The sequence below is a fragment of the Peromyscus leucopus genome, chromosome 1 (genome assembly GCF_004664715.2).
Source record: "Peromyscus leucopus breed LL Stock chromosome 1, UCI_PerLeu_2.1, whole genome shotgun sequence".
NCBI classification, from domain to species: Eukaryota; Metazoa; Chordata; class Mammalia; order Rodentia; family Cricetidae; genus Peromyscus; species Peromyscus leucopus.
This window is the reverse complement of record NC_051063.1, coordinates 163,012,988-163,033,855: the sequence shown is the minus strand read 5'-3', so window position 1 is coordinate 163,033,855 and position 20,868 is coordinate 163,012,988. Positions and strand designations below refer to the sequence as shown.

Here is a 20,868-nt window from a genome sequence, read left to right as displayed (position 1 = left end):
TTGGTTGTTATGAAATGAGAGGACAAATATTTCATTCTTCATTTATCAACAGTGCCTTACCATGATCCACAGCTGATCAGTTCATTTGATAAGAGGCAGAAAAAGAAGACAGAGGAAAACGCTCTTCGATGGCTACAGTGGTCCTGACCAAAGGACACAGGTGTCAGTACTGGGGATCCTCACTAGCTAAAACACAGGATAACTTGGTACATTAAAAAATGCTACAATACAGTGATTTTTTAAAATGGGGATTATATTATAGATTATTAGTTTCTTTTTATGTTGTCTTTATTAAATATTGACCAGGAATACAGAATACAGACTATTAATACTAGCAAATTCCAAAGAATTTCACACTATGAATATTCTAGTGAGTGGACAAGGGAGCTATTCAGTGAGAGGCCCCGAGTTCAGTCCTCAGTACCACACCACAAGACAAACACAAACACACGCACATATGCACACTGGAAGTGACGATGCACACCTGAGGTAGGAGGACTTGAAGTTCAAGGGTCTAGTCTGGGTCACACAGTAGGACTGCATAAAACAACAAAACCAAACACTTAACAGGAATCAGATCTCTAAAGTTCAATGAGGGATAAACGTTGGAAGGCATTCTATGTCCATCACACTTGCAGTCTTTCATAAGAATTCTCAGAAGAATAATAGTAAGTCACTGTAACAAATTTAGTGGCTTTAAATAATGACCATTGTATTATTTTATGAGTATGTGGCCAGTTGATTCTTCTGTATGGTGCCAACTGAGGTCACTTAGTGGCATTCAGTTGGTGGCTGGTCTGGAAGATCCAAAACTATTCCTACCCAATGTCTAGTATCATATGGTAATATCCAGAAGTCTGGCTTCAGCCGAGGTCTCTGCCTGTGTGGTCTCAGGGCCTCTTCACATGGTCTCTTCAGCCAGATTTTCAAATATGACAGTTGAGCTTGAGAGAATATTCGGAGATGGAGCAACCCTAGGAGTCGAGCCTGGGCCCCGACAGCAGTACAGACATGCTTCCACTATGTTCTCCTGGGCAAACTGGCATCTGCCCAAATTCCAAGAAAAGGACAAGGACTGCACAACTTGATGGAGTTTTGAAGACCTTGCGGCCATTTTTGCCAGTTCTAGCTCACCATTTCACAAATGAAAAAAATCTACCGCCCAGAGCAACTGAGTGTTCTAAAATAACTGGAGTGATAGAATTGAGGAGTTATTTTCCCCCACGTTTGTTTATATGTAGGACTGACTGTAGAACAAGTATGTTGAAGCATTACAGCTGTGAACAGACTGGAACACAATGAAACACATTAAATTAACACATTCCTTTAATGGTATAAACCCTCTTATGCCAGATCAGTTACATGTACGAGCAAAAGAGATCAGTTGTAACATTCATAGAATGTTCTATAAGACTGTTCAGACTTTGTTACACTTTGACACTATGAATCTTCAGATGATGGGTGAGGTGTGAGTGCTGTCTAAAGGCCTTCTTACATTCTTTACACTCATAGGGTTTCTCACCAGAATGAATTCTCAGATGTTGAATAAGAGACGAATTAAGTCGAAAGACCTTCCTACATTCCTTACACTCAAAGGGCTTTTCCCCAGTATGAATGCTCTGGTGCAGAGTAAGTTTCTGACGCAACCTAAAAGACTTCCCACATTCCTTACATGTGTAGGGCTTCTCGCCAGCATGGATACTCTGGTGCTGTGTGAGCTGCGAGAGTAGTCTGAAGGCCTTCCCACACTCTTTACAGTCATAGGGTTTAACACCAATGTGAATACTCTGATGTGAAATAAGCTGTGAGTATCGACTGAAGGCCTTCCAGCATCCCTTGCATTCATAAGGCTTTTCCCCCGTATGTATTCTGTGATGGAGAATAAGATGGTAGCCCCGACTGAAGGTCTTCCCACATTCATTACATTCATAGGGCTTCTCACCAGTGTGGATCCTCTGATGCAGTGTTAGCTGCTGTCGAACTCTGAAGGCCTTCCCACAGTCCTTACATTCATAAGGCTTCTCACCAGTGTGAAGTTTGTAATGTACTCTAAGGCCAGAGCCACACAGAAAGTCTTTCCCACACTCTTTACACTCATAGAGTCTGTCAGCAATATTAAGTTTCTGATGTCGAGTAAGGTGTGCATACTGCCTGAAGGCCTTCCCACATTCTTTACACACATAGGGCTTCTCACCAGTGTGGATCCTCTGATGGAGAGTAAGCTGTCCCCGTACCCTGAAGGCTTTCCCACATTCTTTACATGCGTAGGGCTTCTCACCGGGATGAAGTTTTTGATGTGCTCTGAGGTCTGGGCCATACATGAATGCTTCCCCACACTCCTTACACTCATACAGTTTTTCACCAGAATGAAGTCTCTGATGTCTGGTAAGGTGTGCAGTCTGCCTAAAAGCCATCCCACATTCCTTACATTCATAGGGCTTCTCGCCAGTATGAATTCTATGATGAAAAGTAAGCTGTTGGCGGACTCTAAATGCCTTCCCACATTCATTACATTCATAGGGTTTCTCCACAAAACGGATTCTCTGACGTGGAGTAGCAGATGTGTACTTTTGGTAAGAGGACATTTTTTCAGACGTGATTTTCACTTGTCTGAGATATCCCTCCTGAGATCCCTCTTGGCTTTCATGTTTTCTTTTGGACTCCCATTCACTTTTTAAAATAAGGCCCTTCAGGCTACTGTTCCCAGTTCTTTCCATTATCTTCCATTGGGATAAATTCATTTCATAAATGCCGTTTTCTGAGGATAACTGATTGGTCTCATCCTTAGTTTCCAAATCTGCAAGAAAGAAAGCAGACACACACTATTTTCTTTTTCTCAAGAAGTAAACTTTCTACAGTAAAAATAGAAGACGAAGAAGGTAACGTTCAATCAAACTCAAATTAGTGTCATATAATTTGGGGGGCAAAAGGGAATACTAGGAAAATGAGAGTTAATATAAGGAAAGGCAGTGGTAATCAATTAAACATTATCTATCACTGGTTCATGAACTGAGGTATAGATCAGAATTGTTGGGTGGCTTATTATAAACACTGTTTAAAGCTGGGTGTAGTGGCAGACATCTTTAATCCCAACACTCGGGAGGAAGAGAGAGATGAAACTGTGAGTTTGAGACCAGCCTGATCTACATAGTGAGTTCTAGGACAGCCAGGGCTACATAGTGAGAACCTGTCTCAAAAAACAAACAAACAAAAAAAATCCCAATACTGTTCAAATACTACCAAAACCACCTGGATAAGACTATAATTTTTCCCCCATTTTTCATGTGTTTTTGTGTTTGTAGTGTGACGTGCACTTGTATGTAGATACATGTTTTGCACATGTATAGGTACACATGGGGGGCATGTGGAGGCCTAAGGTTGATGTCAGGAATCATTCTCAATTTACCATCCATCTTATTCATTGAGGATTGGGTCTTTCAACCAAACCCAGAGCTCACCAATATGGCTAGTCTTGCTAGCTAGCTTGCTGTAGGGCAGTGGTTCTCAACATATGAGTCGAGATTCCTTGGGAGGGGTCACATATTAGATATCCTGCATATCAGATATTTACATTTGACCCATAACAGTAGTAAAATGACAGTTATGAAGTAGCAATGAAAATAATTTTATGGTTGGGGGTCACCACAACAAGAGGAACTGTATTAAAGGGTCCCAGCATTAGGAAGGTTGAGAACCACTGCTCTAGGAAATCCTCTATCTTTGCCTTCCAAGTCTGGAATTACCAGTGGATCACCACACCTAACTGGCATTTACACTGGTTGGGGGAACTGAACACATTTGTGAGGAAACACTTTAACCACTGACCCATCTTCCCAGACCAGATTCTAATTTTTATTAAACATTTAGGAGACTGGAGAGATGGTCCAGTGGTTAAGAGCACTGGCTGCTCCTGCAGAGTAGATCTATTTATTTTAGGTGTATGAGTGTTGTGCCTCCATGATTTTTTTGTGCACTGTGCACATGTAGAGGTCAGAGGAGGGTGTTGGATCCCCTGGACCTGGAGTTACAGCTGTTTGTGATCCATCACGTGGGTTCTAGGAACTGAACCTAGGTCCTCTACAAGAGCAACAGCCCTCTTAACCATGGAGCAGTATCTCTAGGTCCTCCACCTTATTTTTGGAGACAGTCTCTGAAGCTGGAACTTATCGGTTCAGTTAGGCTGGCTGGCCAGCAAGCTCTGGGATCCTCTGTCTCTGCCTTCCCAGCACTGAGATTACACACACTGGCTTTTAAATGGATGCTAAGACTCTTCTAACTCAGGGCATCCTGTGCGCAAAGCAAGTGCTTCATCACCTGAGCACTCTCTCCCGCTCCACTCTCATTATTAACAAGTCTGCATTTTCACAGCTGTGACTGACTTTCCCAACTTTATAAAAAGTACTGGAGATGGAACCCAGAGTCTCACACAGCTGTAACATTGTGCTGTTCAAGCCTCAGCTTTTCCTTACCTGAGAGGCTCTTTAAAGGCAGACACAATCTTAACTTATTCTCTACTAAATGATAAGTTCATAGCATAATAGAATTGACTTGTTTATTTATCACAGCTCCTACTTGTTCTAAGTATATCTTTTTGCCTCTAATCTCATAGTTTACTGCAGATGGTAAACAGTCTCTTCATGCATCTAAGCATGCATAGTTAAACACACACATGGCACAGGGAGATCATTCTTACGCCTTCCCCACTTTGCATCTGCCCTTATGTCCATTCTTTTCCTTTCCTTGTGGTACTTAAGGTTGGACCCAGGGCCTCACCAACACTAGGCAAGCCATAGTTCAAAAGGCTTCTTATGCGGGCCGTAGTGGTGCATGCCTTTAATCCCAGCACTCTGGGCAGAGGCAGTGGATCTCTATGAGTTCGAGGCCAGCCTGGTCTACAAAGTGAGCTACAGGACAGTCAAGGCAACACAGAGAAACCCTGTCTTAAATCAAAACAGGCTCCTTCTATTGTCATTTAGGCTGGGTTCTCTTCAGTGTCCATTTCCTGTCTGTTTCCTCATTCGTTATATCACAGCTGCTTCGTTCCTTCCTCCCCCTGCTCTGGTCTTCTCTGTTTCATTCCCTCATTAGAGAGACCTCTCCTGGATTTTCTGAGATTATCCATTACTGCATTTCCAGACCATGAAACAGGTGTACATCTTACTGAAAAGCTTAGAACTCCTAGGGGATGATGTCACTAGGTATTGGAGGCACATATCTGAACGTGAAGGTGTAGTACCTGCAGAGCAGAGGACAGCAAGCCAAGAGGAGGAGTCAGAGAAAAATGCTGTGCAGAATGACCCTCGTGAAAGAGGATGAGATTTTCAATTATTGCAATTGTGGTCTGTGCAAAAAGTTGAAATCATATAGGTATTTTGTACCAAACTAGAAATAACGAAAATAGAAAATCTATTTAAAAATTTAAAAATATGAACTATATAACTTTTATGTCAATAGAAAAAAAAGATTTAAAATAGTATCTAGCATCATTGTTTTTTAGAAAACAAAAAGGTAAAAAAATAAAGTTACAATGGTGGGTGAGGATCCACAGGCCTGTGACCACAGCACGCCTGAGGTTGAGACAGGAGAACCGCAAATGCAAGTGCAGCCTGGGCACTCCAGCAAGACCCTATCTCAGATACAATGTATAAGGGAAGTGCAGCCTGGGCACTCCAGCAAGACCCTATCTCAGATACAATGTATAAGGGACCAAGGACACATCTTTGCAGCTTGGTGGTAGAGTGCTTGCCTAAGGTGTGAAGTCCTGAGTTCCACACAGCACTAAAAGCAAACAAACAAGACAAAAATAAACAAAATGGAGAACAAACATAGAAATAACAAATGGCAATGTACGGGGGGTACATCTATATAGAAATATAATATTATAATTTATAACACTAGCAGTTGGGAAACTGAGGCAAGAGGGCTCACAGAAACTGTCTCAAACAAACAAAAATATATAAATAAAAAGCAAACAAGAAGCTGGGCAGTAGTGGCACATGTCTTTAATCTCAGCACTTGAAGGCAGAGGCAGGTGGATCTCTGAGGCCAGCCTGGTCTACAGAGCAAGTTCCAGGACAGCCAGGGCTATACAAACTATGTCTTGGGAAAGAAAAAGAAAAAAAAATAAAAATAAAAAAGGAAACAATAATGTGAAAATGATGAGTACAGAGCATTATTAGGAAAAAAAATGACTGGCAATAAATTTAGATTTAAAAAATGTAGCATAACTAAAATGGCTATTTTTCAGGGAAAACACAATTGACCACCAAGGATATATATTTAAGAGAAAAATTTTTGTTTGGCTGTTTGGTTTGGCTTTTTTTTTGGTTTTTCGAGACAGGGTTTCTCTGTGTAGCATTATGCCTTTCCTGGAACTCACTTGGTAGCCCAGGTTGGCCTTGAACTCACAGAGATCTGCCTGGCTCTGCCTCTCGAGTGCTGGGATTAAAGGCGTGCGCCACCACCACCACCACCACCACCCAGCCTGGTTTGGCTTTTGAGACAGAGTCTCATGTAGCTGCAGCTGGCCTCAAACTTCTCATCCTCCTGCCTCGACCTGGTAAGTAGGATTAGCGGTCTGCACCACCATGCCTGGCTAAAACAGATCAATTTCCATAGAACAAATAGAGAATGTGATCAGACTTGCTATACTGCAAGAAAAAAGTGCTTTTCAAAGCACACAAAAGCTTTAGAAAGAGTTCATCTAAATTTAGCTGAGAACTGAGAACTTCTAAGTGGCTCCTGACATGCTACTTCAATAAAGGTGGGTTACAGAGAACACACTGCCCTGAACAGGCTGCCTTGGCTCACAGGTGATTTTACACTGAAGCATGTGTGACTCAACAGACGCCAGGGAGGCCTTCCTGGAGCTTCCCTACCCCTAGCCCAGGCACTGCAGAGACAGAGCACCATAACGCCTTTCCTTCAGCAGCTTTGATTGTGAACTGACAAGTAGAGGCAGAGGCCCCACAACCCTTCCCAAAACCACCTTTCTCTTCCATTCGTTTCCCTTGGGTCTGCAGCCCCCACCTAAAGCCCCCTCCATTTTATCGGTCATTGTTGAAATTGGCATGGAGGGGCTGGAGAGATGGCTCAGCAGCTAGGAACATCTGCTGCTCCTGAAGAGGACCCGAGTTCCATTGCCAGCCCTCACATGGTGGCTCACACATCTGCACTCCAGGTCCAGGAGATACAACACCCTCTCTGGCCCCCATGGGTACCAGGCACACATGTATGTGGTGCGCAGCCAAACATGCAGGGAAGACCCTACTCCACACGAAATCTATACACCCAGGTCTGAATCTGGAACACGTCTTCTCCCAAGCATTTGAATAAGGGTTACTCAGCCTATGTTAATACTCATCATAGGCTTCTTCAGGAAGTGACTAAAATTGATTATCAAAGTACAGTTCCTCGTATGTCAGGCTGTATTATTTCCAGACCCTTTTGGACTCTCAGATTTTGGGTTACCAGAATAGGAGTGCTGTGTTTGCACAGAATATTATCCTTATGGTTTTATTTCACTGAGAAAAACAACATTAAAAATATGGCATCGTCTCTCCATTACCCCAACAAATCTATAGACTGCTAAGCTCCCAACCATGACGATCGATCGTGGACTCACCCTTTGAAACTGTCTGTACCAATCAACTCTTTTCTAAGTTGCCTTGGTGACTGTGTCTGCACAGCCACAGAGAAGTAGTTAAGACAGAACCTGACACCCTCTCCCGACTCCTTTGAGCATCAGGCATACACATACATGCAGGTGAAACACTCATAAACATTTAAAAAATAAATAACTCCTTTAAAAATTTAATTTTGTGAGGGAAGGCGGCCATAATGTGAAGAGCTTTCCTGGGCTGATGACGCAGCTATAAAGCAGATCACTTGCCTCGAGCAAGGCAGCAGGCTCCTCTACACACCCGGCAAAGCTTTCCTAGGACTCACACTCTTCCCTCTGCTGACTCTTCACAGCTCTCTATTGCTTCCTGCCATTCTATTTTCTACTTTTTTATAGCGACTGGGCTTCTCTAATTACAAGGCAAATCCTGAGGGCCATGTCTGTTTACCACTGTACTGACAGCCCTACCCCGGTGCTCAGCTCTCAAAGTCCATCTAGCTGGTGCGCCTCTTTTTCAGCTAGTTGGGTGTGTCCCCAGCCTGACACAGCCTCACTTACCTGGGTTTCGTCTTCTCCTCCTCACAACCTTCCAGGGCTCCTTCCCTTGCTCCAGCAAGGAAATCACATCTGGTTTAGAAATGAAGTAGCCTATTTAGAAGAAAAGAAACATGAGGCAATGAGGAAATTAAGTCAAGTTTTCTTTGGTTCATTTTAGCGAAGTCTGTTACACATCAGAGGAAAGGAAAAGAACTCTTGTGTGGCAGGAGGCCAGCTACTTCTATGCTTCATTCTCTTTATCTGTAAAATAAAACTCTGTCTCAAAAAAACAAACAAAAATAAAATAAATAAAATAATAATAAAAATGTCTATTTTATGGAACTATCTAAGCAGTACCTAGCTGAACTAAATGTATTTCATTAGCTATTAATATTCTTACTTTACTGAGAGGAAAACAATTAGTTTCCCAAGAGACACTTACTGTATTTCTTTTTGTCCCTCTGTGTGGGTGTTTGTATATGTTTGTTGTGTTATGTGGGTATGGTGTGGTATATACACTGGTTGTGTGGATATGTGCATATGTGCAGGTGTGTATGCATGTTTATCATGTGCATGTGGAGACCAGAGGTTGGCATCAACTGTCTTTCTTCAATGGCTCTCCATCTTATCGTGTGTGTGTGTGTGTGTGTGTGTGTGTGTGTGTGTGTGTGTGTGTGTCATACATGTGTAAGTGCAGGCATGACAATGACAAGCTGTGTGTGTGCTCAGAGCAGAACTTCCAGGAATGAGTCCTCTCCTTTCACCTGGACGAGGCAGGCTCTCTCTTGTCTCTGCTATGCTGCATACTCTAGGCTGGTTGACAAGCTTCTGGGTGATCCTCCTGTCTCCACCTCCCATCTCACCAAAGGAGGGAACACAGATTCATACCACTGCATCCCATTTTGTTATATAAAATCCAGGAACTAAACTCACGTTGTTGGGTTTATGTTTCTACTGGTTCTAACCACTGAGCAGTCTTTTTGGCCTTCCAACATATTTTTTGAAATAAGGTCCTTCATTAAACTCAAATATCACTGATTTGGCTAGGCTGACTGGCCAATGAGCTTCAGGGACCTACCTATCTCTGCCCTGACCCAAGACCCAGGATTACAGAAATGTAAGGATATCACGATCTCTCACATGGGTTCTGAGCATCTGAACTTGGGTACTCATTCTCGACGTACACTTGTCCAGTTGAAACCATCATCCCCAATCTCACTTACTATCTTTCTTACGATATTCTTAGATTTTCAAATTCTAACAATAAAAGTTTGTGGTGATATTTTGTTTTACTCTAATAAAATTTGTCTGAAGGTCAGAGGACAGAGACAGCCACTAGATTAAACATACAGGCCAGGCATTGGTAGCACACACCTTTAATCCTAGCACTCAGCAGGCAGAGATCCATCTGGAGCTCTGTGAGTTCAAGGCCACACTGGGCTATACGAGATTGATCCAGTCTAGGAGAGAAACAGAGCCAGGCAGTGGTGGCACACACCTTTAACCCCAGTATTTGGGAAGCACACAGGCCATTAATACCAGCTCTAGGAGGGTTGAGATAGAAGTGAAATGGCTGGGCAGAAAAAGGCACATAAGGCAGGAGGAGACAGGAACTCAAGAGCCTTTCGGCTGAGGACTCAGAGGCATTCAGTCTGAGGATTTGTAGAGACAGGATCAGCTGAGGAGTTGGCGAGGTGAGAAGTGCTGTGGCCTGTTTCCTCTAATCTTTCAGCATTGACCCCAATATCTGGCTCTGGATTTTTATTATAAGACCATTTAGGACATCTGGCACAACATCTGGTGCCCAACTTTTGGGGCACAAATTCATGAAAAAGCCACTTGCCTGTGGCTTTGCAGCCACCAGCTGAGGCCAGAGCTACATGTGGCTGGAGTCTCCACCCCACCCGCAGAGATGGCAGTGAGCATGGCTCCCAGAGCTCCTGTAAATGTACCTCTGCTATGTTGGGAAACCAAACAGGGCAGAGTCAACAGCCAAAGCTGCCACATAGCTTAGCAGTTTAAAATCTCTCCTGGTCAGAAAAGGATTATCGGTACACAATAAAACAGTTTCAGATGGAATAAACCTCTAAACAGTTTACAGTGTGTGTAAAAATGTGTGTAGGCTTGGAAGAGAGAGAGAGGAAAATGAGTATAGGTAGTTACAAAAATGTTTTAAAAAAAACAGTCTTTAAAAAGACAGTAAAAATAATAGTTAAGCCATGTAAGGATGGAAATTACACAAAGAATCTGGATACTGCATATTATTATATTGTGTCTAAGGATACGTTGCTTTGGAAAAGAGGTTCTGTTTTGTTTCTACAGAAGATGAGAATCTGTGGATTGCTTCCATGCTAATATGGTTTGATCAACCAAGACCTCCTGAAAGGTCTCCAGTGACAGCCATGGCTTAGATGATCCAACATCCAAAACAGTTTCAAAGCAACTGGCTAAGACGATCCAGCCTCACAGACTACTACAGCCAAGATTTAACTATAATTCTTAATTTTCTCAGGATCCCCATAAGATTGCCAGTACCCCAATCAGCAAGAAGTAGTAGGAGAAGCTATGCCCAAACTCCCAAAATATTGTTTATGAATGTTATTTGTATTTAGAGTGGGTTGATTATAAATGCAATCTCTTTCTAAAGAAGAAAATTGGATATAGATACGATAGGATAAAAGGGTAGATTATTGAATCCACTTTTAAAAAGCAACAACTCGTTTGAAATATTTTACATTGCTATAGATTTTAGTTCATTGATATAAATTTAAAGTTAATTTTGTTATACTATATATATTTTTTTACTCTTGTTTAAGGTATTATGTTTATATAACTCATTTAAAATGTAATGTACAGTTATAAAATACGAGTTAATAGTCAGATTTATAATCATGTTAGTTAAGTTTTTTAGGTATACAAAGGTATATTTCAATTAGGTAGGTAATCTTTAAACACTTCAAAGACATCCAGAATATGGCATTTAAAATATTTAAGAACTTAGACTTTCTGGACATTGAGACATGTCTGCTCCTGGCAGCACCAATCTACTTCAGAAAAGATGATGGGCACTGAAGAAACTCCATGTGGAGTTTGCTTTCTTTGTGGCAAAAGTTAGCAATTTGGACAAGAAACTGCTCTTGCCTGGACTGCTTGATGGTAACGCAGAACCATGGGAAAATGACCACTGAACTTTGCCAAAATAGAGAGAGATGGTCCTTAAGGTTCCTGCTTCACAGAGGACACTGCCAGACATTCTGCAGGACACAGGGAGAAGCAACTGATGAACTTTGCCAATAGATGAATCAATCCTTCAAATTTCCTGCTTCACTAAAAAGTATGCCAGAGACTCTAGGCCTGTAGGCTGAGGATGGATGCCCCAATGTTGCAGAGGAGGCTGGGGTGACTGTCCAGGCAGCCAGATGTCTCTGTCATTTCTAGAATTTTGGAAGTTGCTTACAATGCACTTCCTGTTTACTTAGGTAATATATCCTTCTGGGGTCTTGGATGGAGTCGAAGACTAGATAGTCATAATTATAGTTTTCCTTAGTCATGATAAAAGATAAATTAGATATAAACCTTTAGAGTCACAAAAATAGGATAGAGTATTTTCTTTAATTTTGCCAAATACAATTAGACTAGATAATTACAACTGTAATTCTTGCTTGATAACTGTTTTGTTATATGTAATTTACTATGTTAAAATTAAAACCTTCCTTTTTGATTAGACAGAAAAGGAGAAGTGCTGAGGGATGTCTTTCTGTACACTGTGAAGATGTGTTGCTCTCACTGGTTGATAAATAAAGCTGCTTGGCCAATGGCAAGGCAGAATATGGTTAGGTAGTACATTCAAACTGAAGATGGAGACAAAGAAGGGTAGAGTCGGGAGAGACTCGATCCAACCACCCAAGAAGGAAAATGTGAAAGTACCAGTGAGCCAAAAATGGGTTGAGTTAAGTTATATGAGCTAGCTAGCAAGAAGCCTGAGCCACAGGCCATACAGTTTGTAGTTAATATAAGCCTCTGTGTAATTATTTTATAAGCAGCTGTGGACCGCAGGTGGGAGAGATTTGTCTGGACCACAGAGACAGGCAGGACCGAGAAACTTTCGCCTACCAAAGTTGGTAAAACTGATGGTTCACTAACAAAGGTAATGAAATGGGTTACCTTGAGCTGGAAATAACTCCTGGTGACTTCACACGCCACTATATAAACTATAAATGTTCTTCTGCTAGAGAAAAACTAAGAAACAAGGCATAGCTATTTTCCTTATAGGTATACCAACAATAAAACGTATAAAGCGATGTGGAGTTCAAAAACAAAGTGATGGCCAGTGGGATGGTTCCGCGGGTAAAGGCATTTGCCCTCAAGCCAGACGCCCCAGGTTCAGTCCCCAGGACCCACATGTTGGGAGGGAGAATCCAGTCATGCAAGTTGTCCTCTGACCTCCACATGTCACTGCACAAGCATGGCCCCCTCCTCATGTGCATAAATAAAAAATAAATAATCTTTTAAAAAGCGAAACGTCTTCTTTGATATTGATAAGGCTACATTTAAGTCTAGTCACTAAAGTAGCACATATCTGCAATCCCACGGCTCAAGAGGCTGAGGCAGGAGGAAGATGGATAGCTGCAAACCAACCTGAACTATAAAATATGACCACATCTCAAACAAGTAAAAATTTTTAAAAATTCTGTCACTAGAAAGGGCCCAAAGGTCCCCTGAGTACGGGGAAAGTGAATATATTTAATGAAAGTACTTACTCCTGAATAAATGTTCACACCATCTCCTTAAAAACAATGTAAGGCAGGGTGAGGGCACAGGGTGAGGGCACTGCTGCCAACCTAAGTTCATCCCCAGAAGACAGTGGAAGAAGAGCCAGTTTTCAAATGTTGTCCTCTGACCTCCACATGCTTACTACAGCATGTGCATGCCCCTCCCCCACAACATACACAAGACATAAGTAAATAAGTAAATGAATGCAAAAGAAAATCGAATGGTTTCTGGGAAATTTCCAGAGAGAATGGATGTTAGAGAATATAATCCAAACCTCTGAAGGGAGAAGCTTACCTAGTGAGGCCACATTGCGGTAGTTCTCCATCATCACGTCTTTGTACAAATCCCTCTGAGATAGGTCCAGGTACTCCCACTCTTCCCGAGAGAAGGCTATGGATACATCACTGAACATCACTGATACCTGAATAACAGACCAGATGATACAACTAAACAGACAAAAAGCATTTAAAGCCCCAAGAAAAGATATGGAAGAGATACTGAGAGAAGTGGGCATTTGCTTGTTTAGAGACAAATGTTCCCTATGGAATGCACTCACTGTGTAGCCCAGACTGGCCTCATAGAGATCCACCTGCCTCTGCCTCCCAAGTGTTGGTATTAAAAGTGTGATCTGCCGGGCGGTGGTGGCGCACGCCTTTAATCCCATCACTCGGGAGGCAGAGCCAGGCGGATCTCTGTGAGTTCGAGGCCAGCCTGGGCTACCAAGTGAGTCCCAGGAAAGGCACAAAGCTACACAGAGAAACCCTGTTTCGAAAAACCAAAAAATAAATAAATAAATAAATAAATAAATAAATAAATAAATAAATAAATAAATAAACAAATAAATAAAAGTGTGATCCACCACAGCTCAGAAGCGGGCCATTATAGCAAACAGGCTTGAGCTAGGAGGTTCTCAGAGGAAAATGAGGGTCCTAAAGCAAGGTGCGTATGTGCTCTAGGAGGGTCCTGCTGCTATTTTTCCCTCCCCCTTCTCCCGCCCCCAACTTCCATCCTCTCTCTGTTATGAACCGTCACTTTTGGCTGCTACATACTCTGACATACTTCAATAGTCCAAACATGTTGGAAAAGCAAAGACGATAGCGCTAATCCACGAGAGTGTGCTGGTTGGTTCTGTCACTTTGACACAAGCTAAGTCATCTGGGAAGAGAACCTCAACTAAGAATCTGCCTCCATCACACTGGCCTGTGAGCATGTCTGCAGAATTGAGTGATGTGGGAGCACCACTGTGGGTGGTGCAGATCTGGTCGGGTGGTCCTGGGTTGTTGTAAAAGAAAGATAGCCTTTAATCCCAGCACTCAGGAGGCAGAGGCAGGAGGATTTCTGTGAATTCGAGGCCAGCCTGGTCTACAGAGCGAGTTCCAAGACAGCCAGAGCTACACAGAGAAACCCTGTCTCAAAAAAACAAAACAAAACAAAAGATAGCTGAGCAAGCCAGGAATAGTAAGCAAGTAAGCAACATCCCTCCCTGGTCTCTGCTTCATTCCTGCCTCCAGGTTCCTGCCTTGAGTTCCTGTCCTGACTTTCCTTCATGATGGACAAGAAGCTGCAAGATGAAATAAATAAATAAATAAACAAATAAATAAATAAATAAGCCCGTCCCTCCCTGTGCTTCTTTTTGGTCATGTGATGAATGCTTCTTTTTGGTCATGTGATGAACACACTGTAGGCGGGGAGTCAAGAGTGAGAGACTAGGAGAAGAGACAACAGTACCGTGACGAGTGAGGTAGGAGGACCATGAATATAAGGCCAGCCTGGGCTACATACCAATAACTGTGTGTGTGCGTGTGTGTGTGTGTGTGTGTGTGTGTGTGTGTGCGCGTGTGTGTGCGCGTGTGCGTGTGTGTGCTCGTGCGTGTGTGTCTCTTTGCATGCACACATGTGGAGGTGAGAGGACAACTTTGTGGAGTCAGTTTTTGCCTTCCACCTTGTGGGTTACCGGAGTCGATCTCAGATCTCTAGGTTGACATCACCCTGCAGCAAGGACCTTTGGCCCACTGAGCTGCTTCACTGACTCTGGTTTTTGGTTCTGTTTTAGAGACAGAATCTGTAGTCTGGATCACCTGGGACTAGCAGCCATCCCACCACCTCAACCTCCCAAGGGCCGGGGTTAAAGGGGTCATCGTCCCTAGCGCCAGTCCTGTCTTACAGAAAAGTCAGGGGCTGGGAAACGGCTCAGTGGGTAACCAAACAAGCATGAGGACCTGAGCTCAGACTCAAGCAACCACACAAAAGCTGAGGAAAGGGGGCCGTATGTGGTAACCCTAGCATAACCTATTCTACTGCGAATGTGACACTGCTCATAACAGGGATTCCTAGTGAAGATCCTAAATCTCTCTGAAAGCAAGTTTCAGACACTTCCCTACCCAACTCTAAATCTACAAGATCTCACCATGTCTTAGCTGAAGCCAAACAACAGCACATTTGTTTGTTTGTTTATTGGTTTTTCAAGACAGGGTTTCTCTGTGTATCCCTAGCTGTCCTCTGTAGACCAGGCTAGCCCCAAATTCAAGAGATCCACCTGCCCTTGCCTCCTGAGTGCTGGGATTAAAGGATGTGCTACCAATGCCCAGGAACAATAGAAAATTGTTTTGCTTTTGTTCTTCCAGACAAGGTTTCTCTGTGTAACAGCCCTGACTGTCCTGGAACTAGCTCTGTAGACCAAGCTGGCCTTGAACTCACAGAGATCCCCCTGCCTCTGCCTCCCAATTGCTAGGATTAAAGGCCACCATAGCCTGGCCAATAGCAAATTTTATATACTTAGAAAACTAAAGTCTAGAAAAGCCCAAGAGTCTTCCTATGAGTAGTTAAATGACCCTATCCTCTCTCATCAGCTTAAAGATAATGATTTGTTCAGTGAGCACATGAATGACGGCTGGAAAAGACAATGCCCATGTTCTTCACTGAGTGGATTTGAAACAACCAAGAGGAAGGTCCCAGATGGGTTCTGACAGTAAGTCTTGCAATACAGAAACGTTCCTGTGTGGCTGAAAGGAAGGCTCAGCCATTAAGAGCACTCACTATTCTCACAGAGGACCTGGGTTAGGTTCCCAACACCTACATGGTGGTTATGACTTTAACTGCAATTCCAGGGGATCTGACACCTTCTTCTGGCCTCCTTGAACCCTGGCACTTGTGGTACACACACACACACACACACACACACACACACACTTCATATCCATGGTGCATATATAAACACTCATATACATAAAAAGAATTTTCAAAGGAGAAGTGTTCACAGAACCTCAACATGATAGTGTTTCCAGAAAAAAAATAAAATATGAACAGTTAACTTACACGGGCCATGGTTTAGAAATTCAACAGTCTTCCTTGAAATGTATTTCTCAGAAGAAGCAGAGTCCACTGAGGCCAGAGCTAGGGGAAGAAAACAAGTCCATGAGATGAAATTGGCCTCAAAAGTCCCCAAATGATCTCTACATCTAGGGCCACAACATCTTACCCAGTCTCCTTCAAAGTTTCAAAAGGGCACCTGGATTCACCAGACATAAGTAAAGAAATTCCTAAGTACCAAGTACTAGGAAACTGTTGCTCGGCCCGCCCACAGCCAAGCCTACTTCCAAAGTGTTCAGATCCTCCTGCCTCCTCCTGCCGAGATTACAGGGATGCACCATCATCCCTTATTTATGATGAATGTTTTAAAGATTACATTGTATCTTCAGGATTGCTACTTAGTATAATATTCTATTCGTGCAATAGATCAGAAACCCCACAATAAAAGAAATTAAATCAGGCTTGTAAAATTGAAAGTTGGGAAGTAGCAAAGATACATGTGGAACACCTATCCTCACCACAAAGCTGGCTCTCACTTAGTCCTAGCCCCAGCTTATGAAACACAGACTTCCCTGATCCAATGACAGAGACTCGGTACTCATGATTCACTAGAAAACAGAAATGATATCAAACTACCAGGATATAAAATTCTCACTTTAAGAGTATCAGTGCTCACATTATCAAGAATATGAGGAAGCCGGGGCGGTGGTGGCACACACCTTTAATCCCAGCATTCAGGAGGCAGAGCCAGGCGAATCTCTGTGAGTTCGAGGCCAGCCTGGGCTACAGAGTGAGATCCAGGACAGGCACCAAAACAACACAAAGAAACCTTGTCTTTAAAAAAAAAAAAAAGAATACAAGGAAATGAACATTCTAGCCAGTATGCCAAAGATAGAATTTAAAAGTGTGTACAAGTAGTATTTAATCCATGCAAAACCTTTGACTCAGAAATTCTACTCTGAGGACTAAAGAAAACAATTATATATAAAATATGGTCATCAAAGATGTATATCAAAGTATGCTGACAGAATGGTTCAGCTGGTAAAGATACTTGCCACCAAGATTGGTGATGACCTAAGTTTGATTTCTAGAGCTTACATGGTACAAAGAGAATGACCCCCACATGTTTCTGTGTGTCTCGTCATGGGTGTGGGTTCACACGGGTCTGTGGAATGAAGACTCAGAGGTATCTTATGAATGAATCTTTTTTCCATTGTATAGTTTTGGCTTCTTTGTCAAAAATCAGGTGTTCATATGTGTGTAGATTAATGTCAGGGTCTTCAATTCGATTCCATTGGTCTGTATGTCGATTTTTATACCAGTACCAAGCTGTTTTTATTACTTAGCTCTATAGTAGAGCTTGAGGTCAGGAATGGTGATGCCTCCAGAGGTTGCTTTATTGTACAGGATTCTTTTAGCTATCCTGGGTCTTTTGTTTTTCCATATGAAGTTGAGTAGTTTTCTTTCCAAGTCTGTGAAGAATTGTGTTGGGATTTTGATGGGGATTGCATTGAATCTGTAGATTGTTTTTGGTAAAATTGCCACTTTTACTATGTTAATCCTACCTATCCATGAACATGGGAGATCCTTCCATTTTCTGATATCTTCTTCAATTTCTTTCTTTAGAGACTTAAAGTTCTTATCAAAAAGGTCCTTCACTTGTTTAGTTAGTGTTATCCCAAGGTATTTTATATTATTTGTGGCTACTGTAAAGGATGATGTTTCTCTAACTTCTGGACTATGACTTTTTTAATTCCAGCACTCAGCAGGCAGAGGCAGGCGGATCTCTTAGTTAGAGGCCAGGCTGGTCTACAGACTTAAGTTCCAGGACAGCCAGGGCTACACAGAGAAATCCTGTCTTGAAAAACCTAAATAAATAATACAGTACAGTCATAAAATAAGCCTTTAGTCTCCTTTGAGAGAGGTTTTTAAGTACTAAGCATTGAAAAGTGGATATGTGCATACAGACATATGGTGTAAGGAGTTAGGCACTGTTTCCAAGAAATAGACATTTACAAATAACAAATGTTCTTATCTACTAAAAAATAAAAATGCATTTCACAGATCAAAGAGGTAACATTCGATTCCCTTAACCTTACCTTATAACAGGCAACAGCAATTTCCTGCTTCTGTTCCTGTGAGGCTTCAAGACTTCAGCAGGAGCGGGGCAGGAGAGAATCTTCACATCCCAACTTTCCTTGGAGCCTTGTCCAGCCTGGTTAAACCAAAACACAGAGTACAACCAGTCCTCTCACTGCCATCTGTCACTCACACACAGAAGGTGAGCACAGTTGTCCTTTCCAGGTGTCTAGGAAAGGCCAGGGCAGCAGATGGCCAGGGCTGGCATCGCCAGTTTACAATAGCTTTCTAGTTGGACACCACACAGCCTGCCCAGTGTGTGACTGTCCTTGCTTGTGTGGTAGGCTGGGGAGTGGGGGGAAGGTATCCCCAAGGAGCCAACTCTACCCTACCATTCTTTGCCCAAGATCCGGAGCTCTTTGCTTTGTTTGCTGGGAGTCTTTTGTGTGGCGCTCAGGTGAATGGCTGGGGACCATTCATCTTTGGGACTGACGTGGTTACAATGCAGCCGACCCTGAGGCCAGAAGCACAGTCCACGGCCTTGGCAATGGAGCTCACACCAGCCGCCCTGCATCCCATTCACTCACACAAATGCCATCACGTTGTGGTCTCCTGGCCGCACTCAGCCGCCGTGCCACCCCGCCACGCCCCGCAGGCACAGCTCGCCTCGGTCGTCCCCACGCAGCCCCGGTCGCGGGCCCCGGTCCCTCCCTGCACCCCCTTGCCCCGCTCCCTGGGGAGCCTTCACTACGCCCAGGGGACCAGGACCGGACACCCAGCTAGCGCCGCTCAGCGGCCCCGCCCACGCCCAGGTGACGCCGGCTGCGAAAGCGCCAAGACTAAAGACCGGACCCGGAGGGCTCAAAGGGCCGCGCGCGGGGGCTGCTGGGAGGGACAGCCGCACGCACCAGTGCGCAGGCGCTGCCGGAGCGGACCGGGAACCCGCTGGGCACTCACCAAGAGCTTTGTTGGGGGACGCGGGACTAGGGGAGAAGCGGGGACCTCAGCTTTACTTAAGTATCTGGGGGAAAGGCTGGGTTTCCTCTGGAAAATTGCGTTATTTGATATAATGATGGGCTTGTTATGGAGATGACTGCAAATGAGCTACATAGTGAATTCCAAGCCAGCCAAGGCTATACGATAAGACCTGGTCTCAAATACATAAAGTAAAAGTAATGATTAAATTTTTGATTCATTCATCATCTTTAATTGTATTCCTTAATGCTATGATCTGCAGAAAGTTAAGCCTTCAATGACTAGAAAGCAGTGACTAGCAGCCTATTATTTTCTCAGGCACAACCCTAAGTGCCATGAATCTTAACTAACTTAATCCTAATGAAATACTGGGGTAGGTGGTATAAGCATTCCTACTGACAGGACCCACTAAAAAACAGAGCTCTACAACAAGAGGGTCACCGGGTGGTGGTTGCACACACCTTTAATCCCAAAATTTGGGAGACAGGCAGGCAATCTCTGAGTTCGAGGCCAGCCTGGTTTGCAGAGCAAGTTCCAGGACACATTGTTACACAGAAAAACCCATCTCAAAAAAACGAACAAAAGCAAACAATAAAAAACAACCAAAACACCCCAAAGGGTCCTAGCTGAGTATCAGCCTAAAACCTCAACACTCCTAAGTCTGGGCAGGAGTACTGAGTTTGAGGCCAGCCAGGGGCACATAGAGAGACCCTGTCTCAACCCACCTGCCTAACAGCTCAAGATGAGCATGATGACTCACACCTGTAGTCACAGCTACTCTGGAGGCAGAGATAGGAAGTCAATGGAGGCCAAGAGTGAAACCAGCCAGGTGACATCATGGGGCATGAGATTAGAAGTACTTGCTGCCAAGCCTGAAGACCTGAGTTCAGTCCCCAGGGCTCACATACTGGAAGAGAACCAACTCCTACAAGTTATTCTCAGGCCTCCACACATGTAATGTGCTGTAGCACATACACACATGCATGAAATAGACGTAATTAAAAAAAAAAAAAAAACTCCTGATCTCAAAAGCCTTGCCATCTAAGTAAACCACTAATTATGACTACTCTTTGGAAAAACAAAAAGGTGTTTCTGTCTTATTTATGTTTAAATCTTCCATAAGGAAAACAGTCTTATTTCTACAGTTAATATTCATATTAAGAGCATCTAAGCCAGAAGATGGCTCAGTAGAACTTGCTGTTCATTCCCCGGGAACTAGATGGTGGAAGGAGAGACCCAGCTCCCCTGTGACCTCCATAGCAAGACTGTTGCACACACAAACTAAAACTGAAAAAATAAAATGTGGGACCAGGATGGTGACACATGCCTTTAATGCCTGTGCTCACAATCCAAGGCAGAGGTAGGCAGATTTCTGTGAGTTTGAGGCCAGCCTGGTCTATATAGTAAGTTCTAGTATAGCTGGCGTTATGTAGAAACACCCTGTCTCAAAACAAACAAACAAACAAACAAATAAATAACTGAATTGAGGAGATGGCTCATTGGTTAAGAACACTGGTTGCTCTTACAGAAAATCTGAGTTCAATTCTCAGCACTATGTGGTGGCTCATAACCAT

General features: G+C 43.2%; 1 protein-coding gene across 2 annotated transcripts; it reads right to left on the bottom strand.

The window, feature by feature from the left end:
* Positions 1-270: 270 nt before the first annotated feature.
* On the bottom strand, positions 271-19,201 carry Zfp82 (ZFP82 zinc finger protein). Of its 2 annotated transcripts, XM_028855345.2 has the most exons (6): positions 18,907-19,201; positions 18,340-18,455; positions 16,247-16,324; positions 13,226-13,352; positions 8,180-8,269; positions 271-2,797 (listed from the first exon to the last, which is right to left on the bottom strand). In XM_028855345.2, the coding sequence occupies exons 3-6, from the start codon at positions 16,253-16,255 to the stop codon at positions 1,428-1,430; spliced, it is 1,596 nt and encodes a 531-aa protein (XP_028711178.1). In that variant the 5' UTR covers positions 16,256-16,324; positions 18,340-18,455; positions 18,907-19,201; the 3' UTR covers positions 271-1,427. The 2 variants fall into 2 exon arrangements, with proteins under 2 accessions (XP_028711178.1, XP_037058162.1); XM_037202267.1 differs by lacking the exons at positions 13,226-13,352; positions 16,247-16,324; positions 18,340-18,455; positions 18,907-19,201 and adding an exon at positions 9,533-9,567.
* Positions 19,202-20,868: the final 1,667 nt, after the last annotated feature.

Bases quoted from the DNA above. Each gene is read 5' to 3' on its own strand.
- Zfp82 (XM_028855345.2), bottom strand. The intron at 8,270-13,225 runs GTAAGCTTCTCC...TCTTCTAAATAG, and splicing joins CCGCAATGTGGCCTCACTAG to GCTACTTCATTTCTAAACCA. The intron at 2,798-8,179 runs GTAAGTGAGGCT...TCTTTCTTGCAG, and splicing joins GAGGAGAAGACGAAACCCAG to ATTTGGAAACTAAGGATGAG.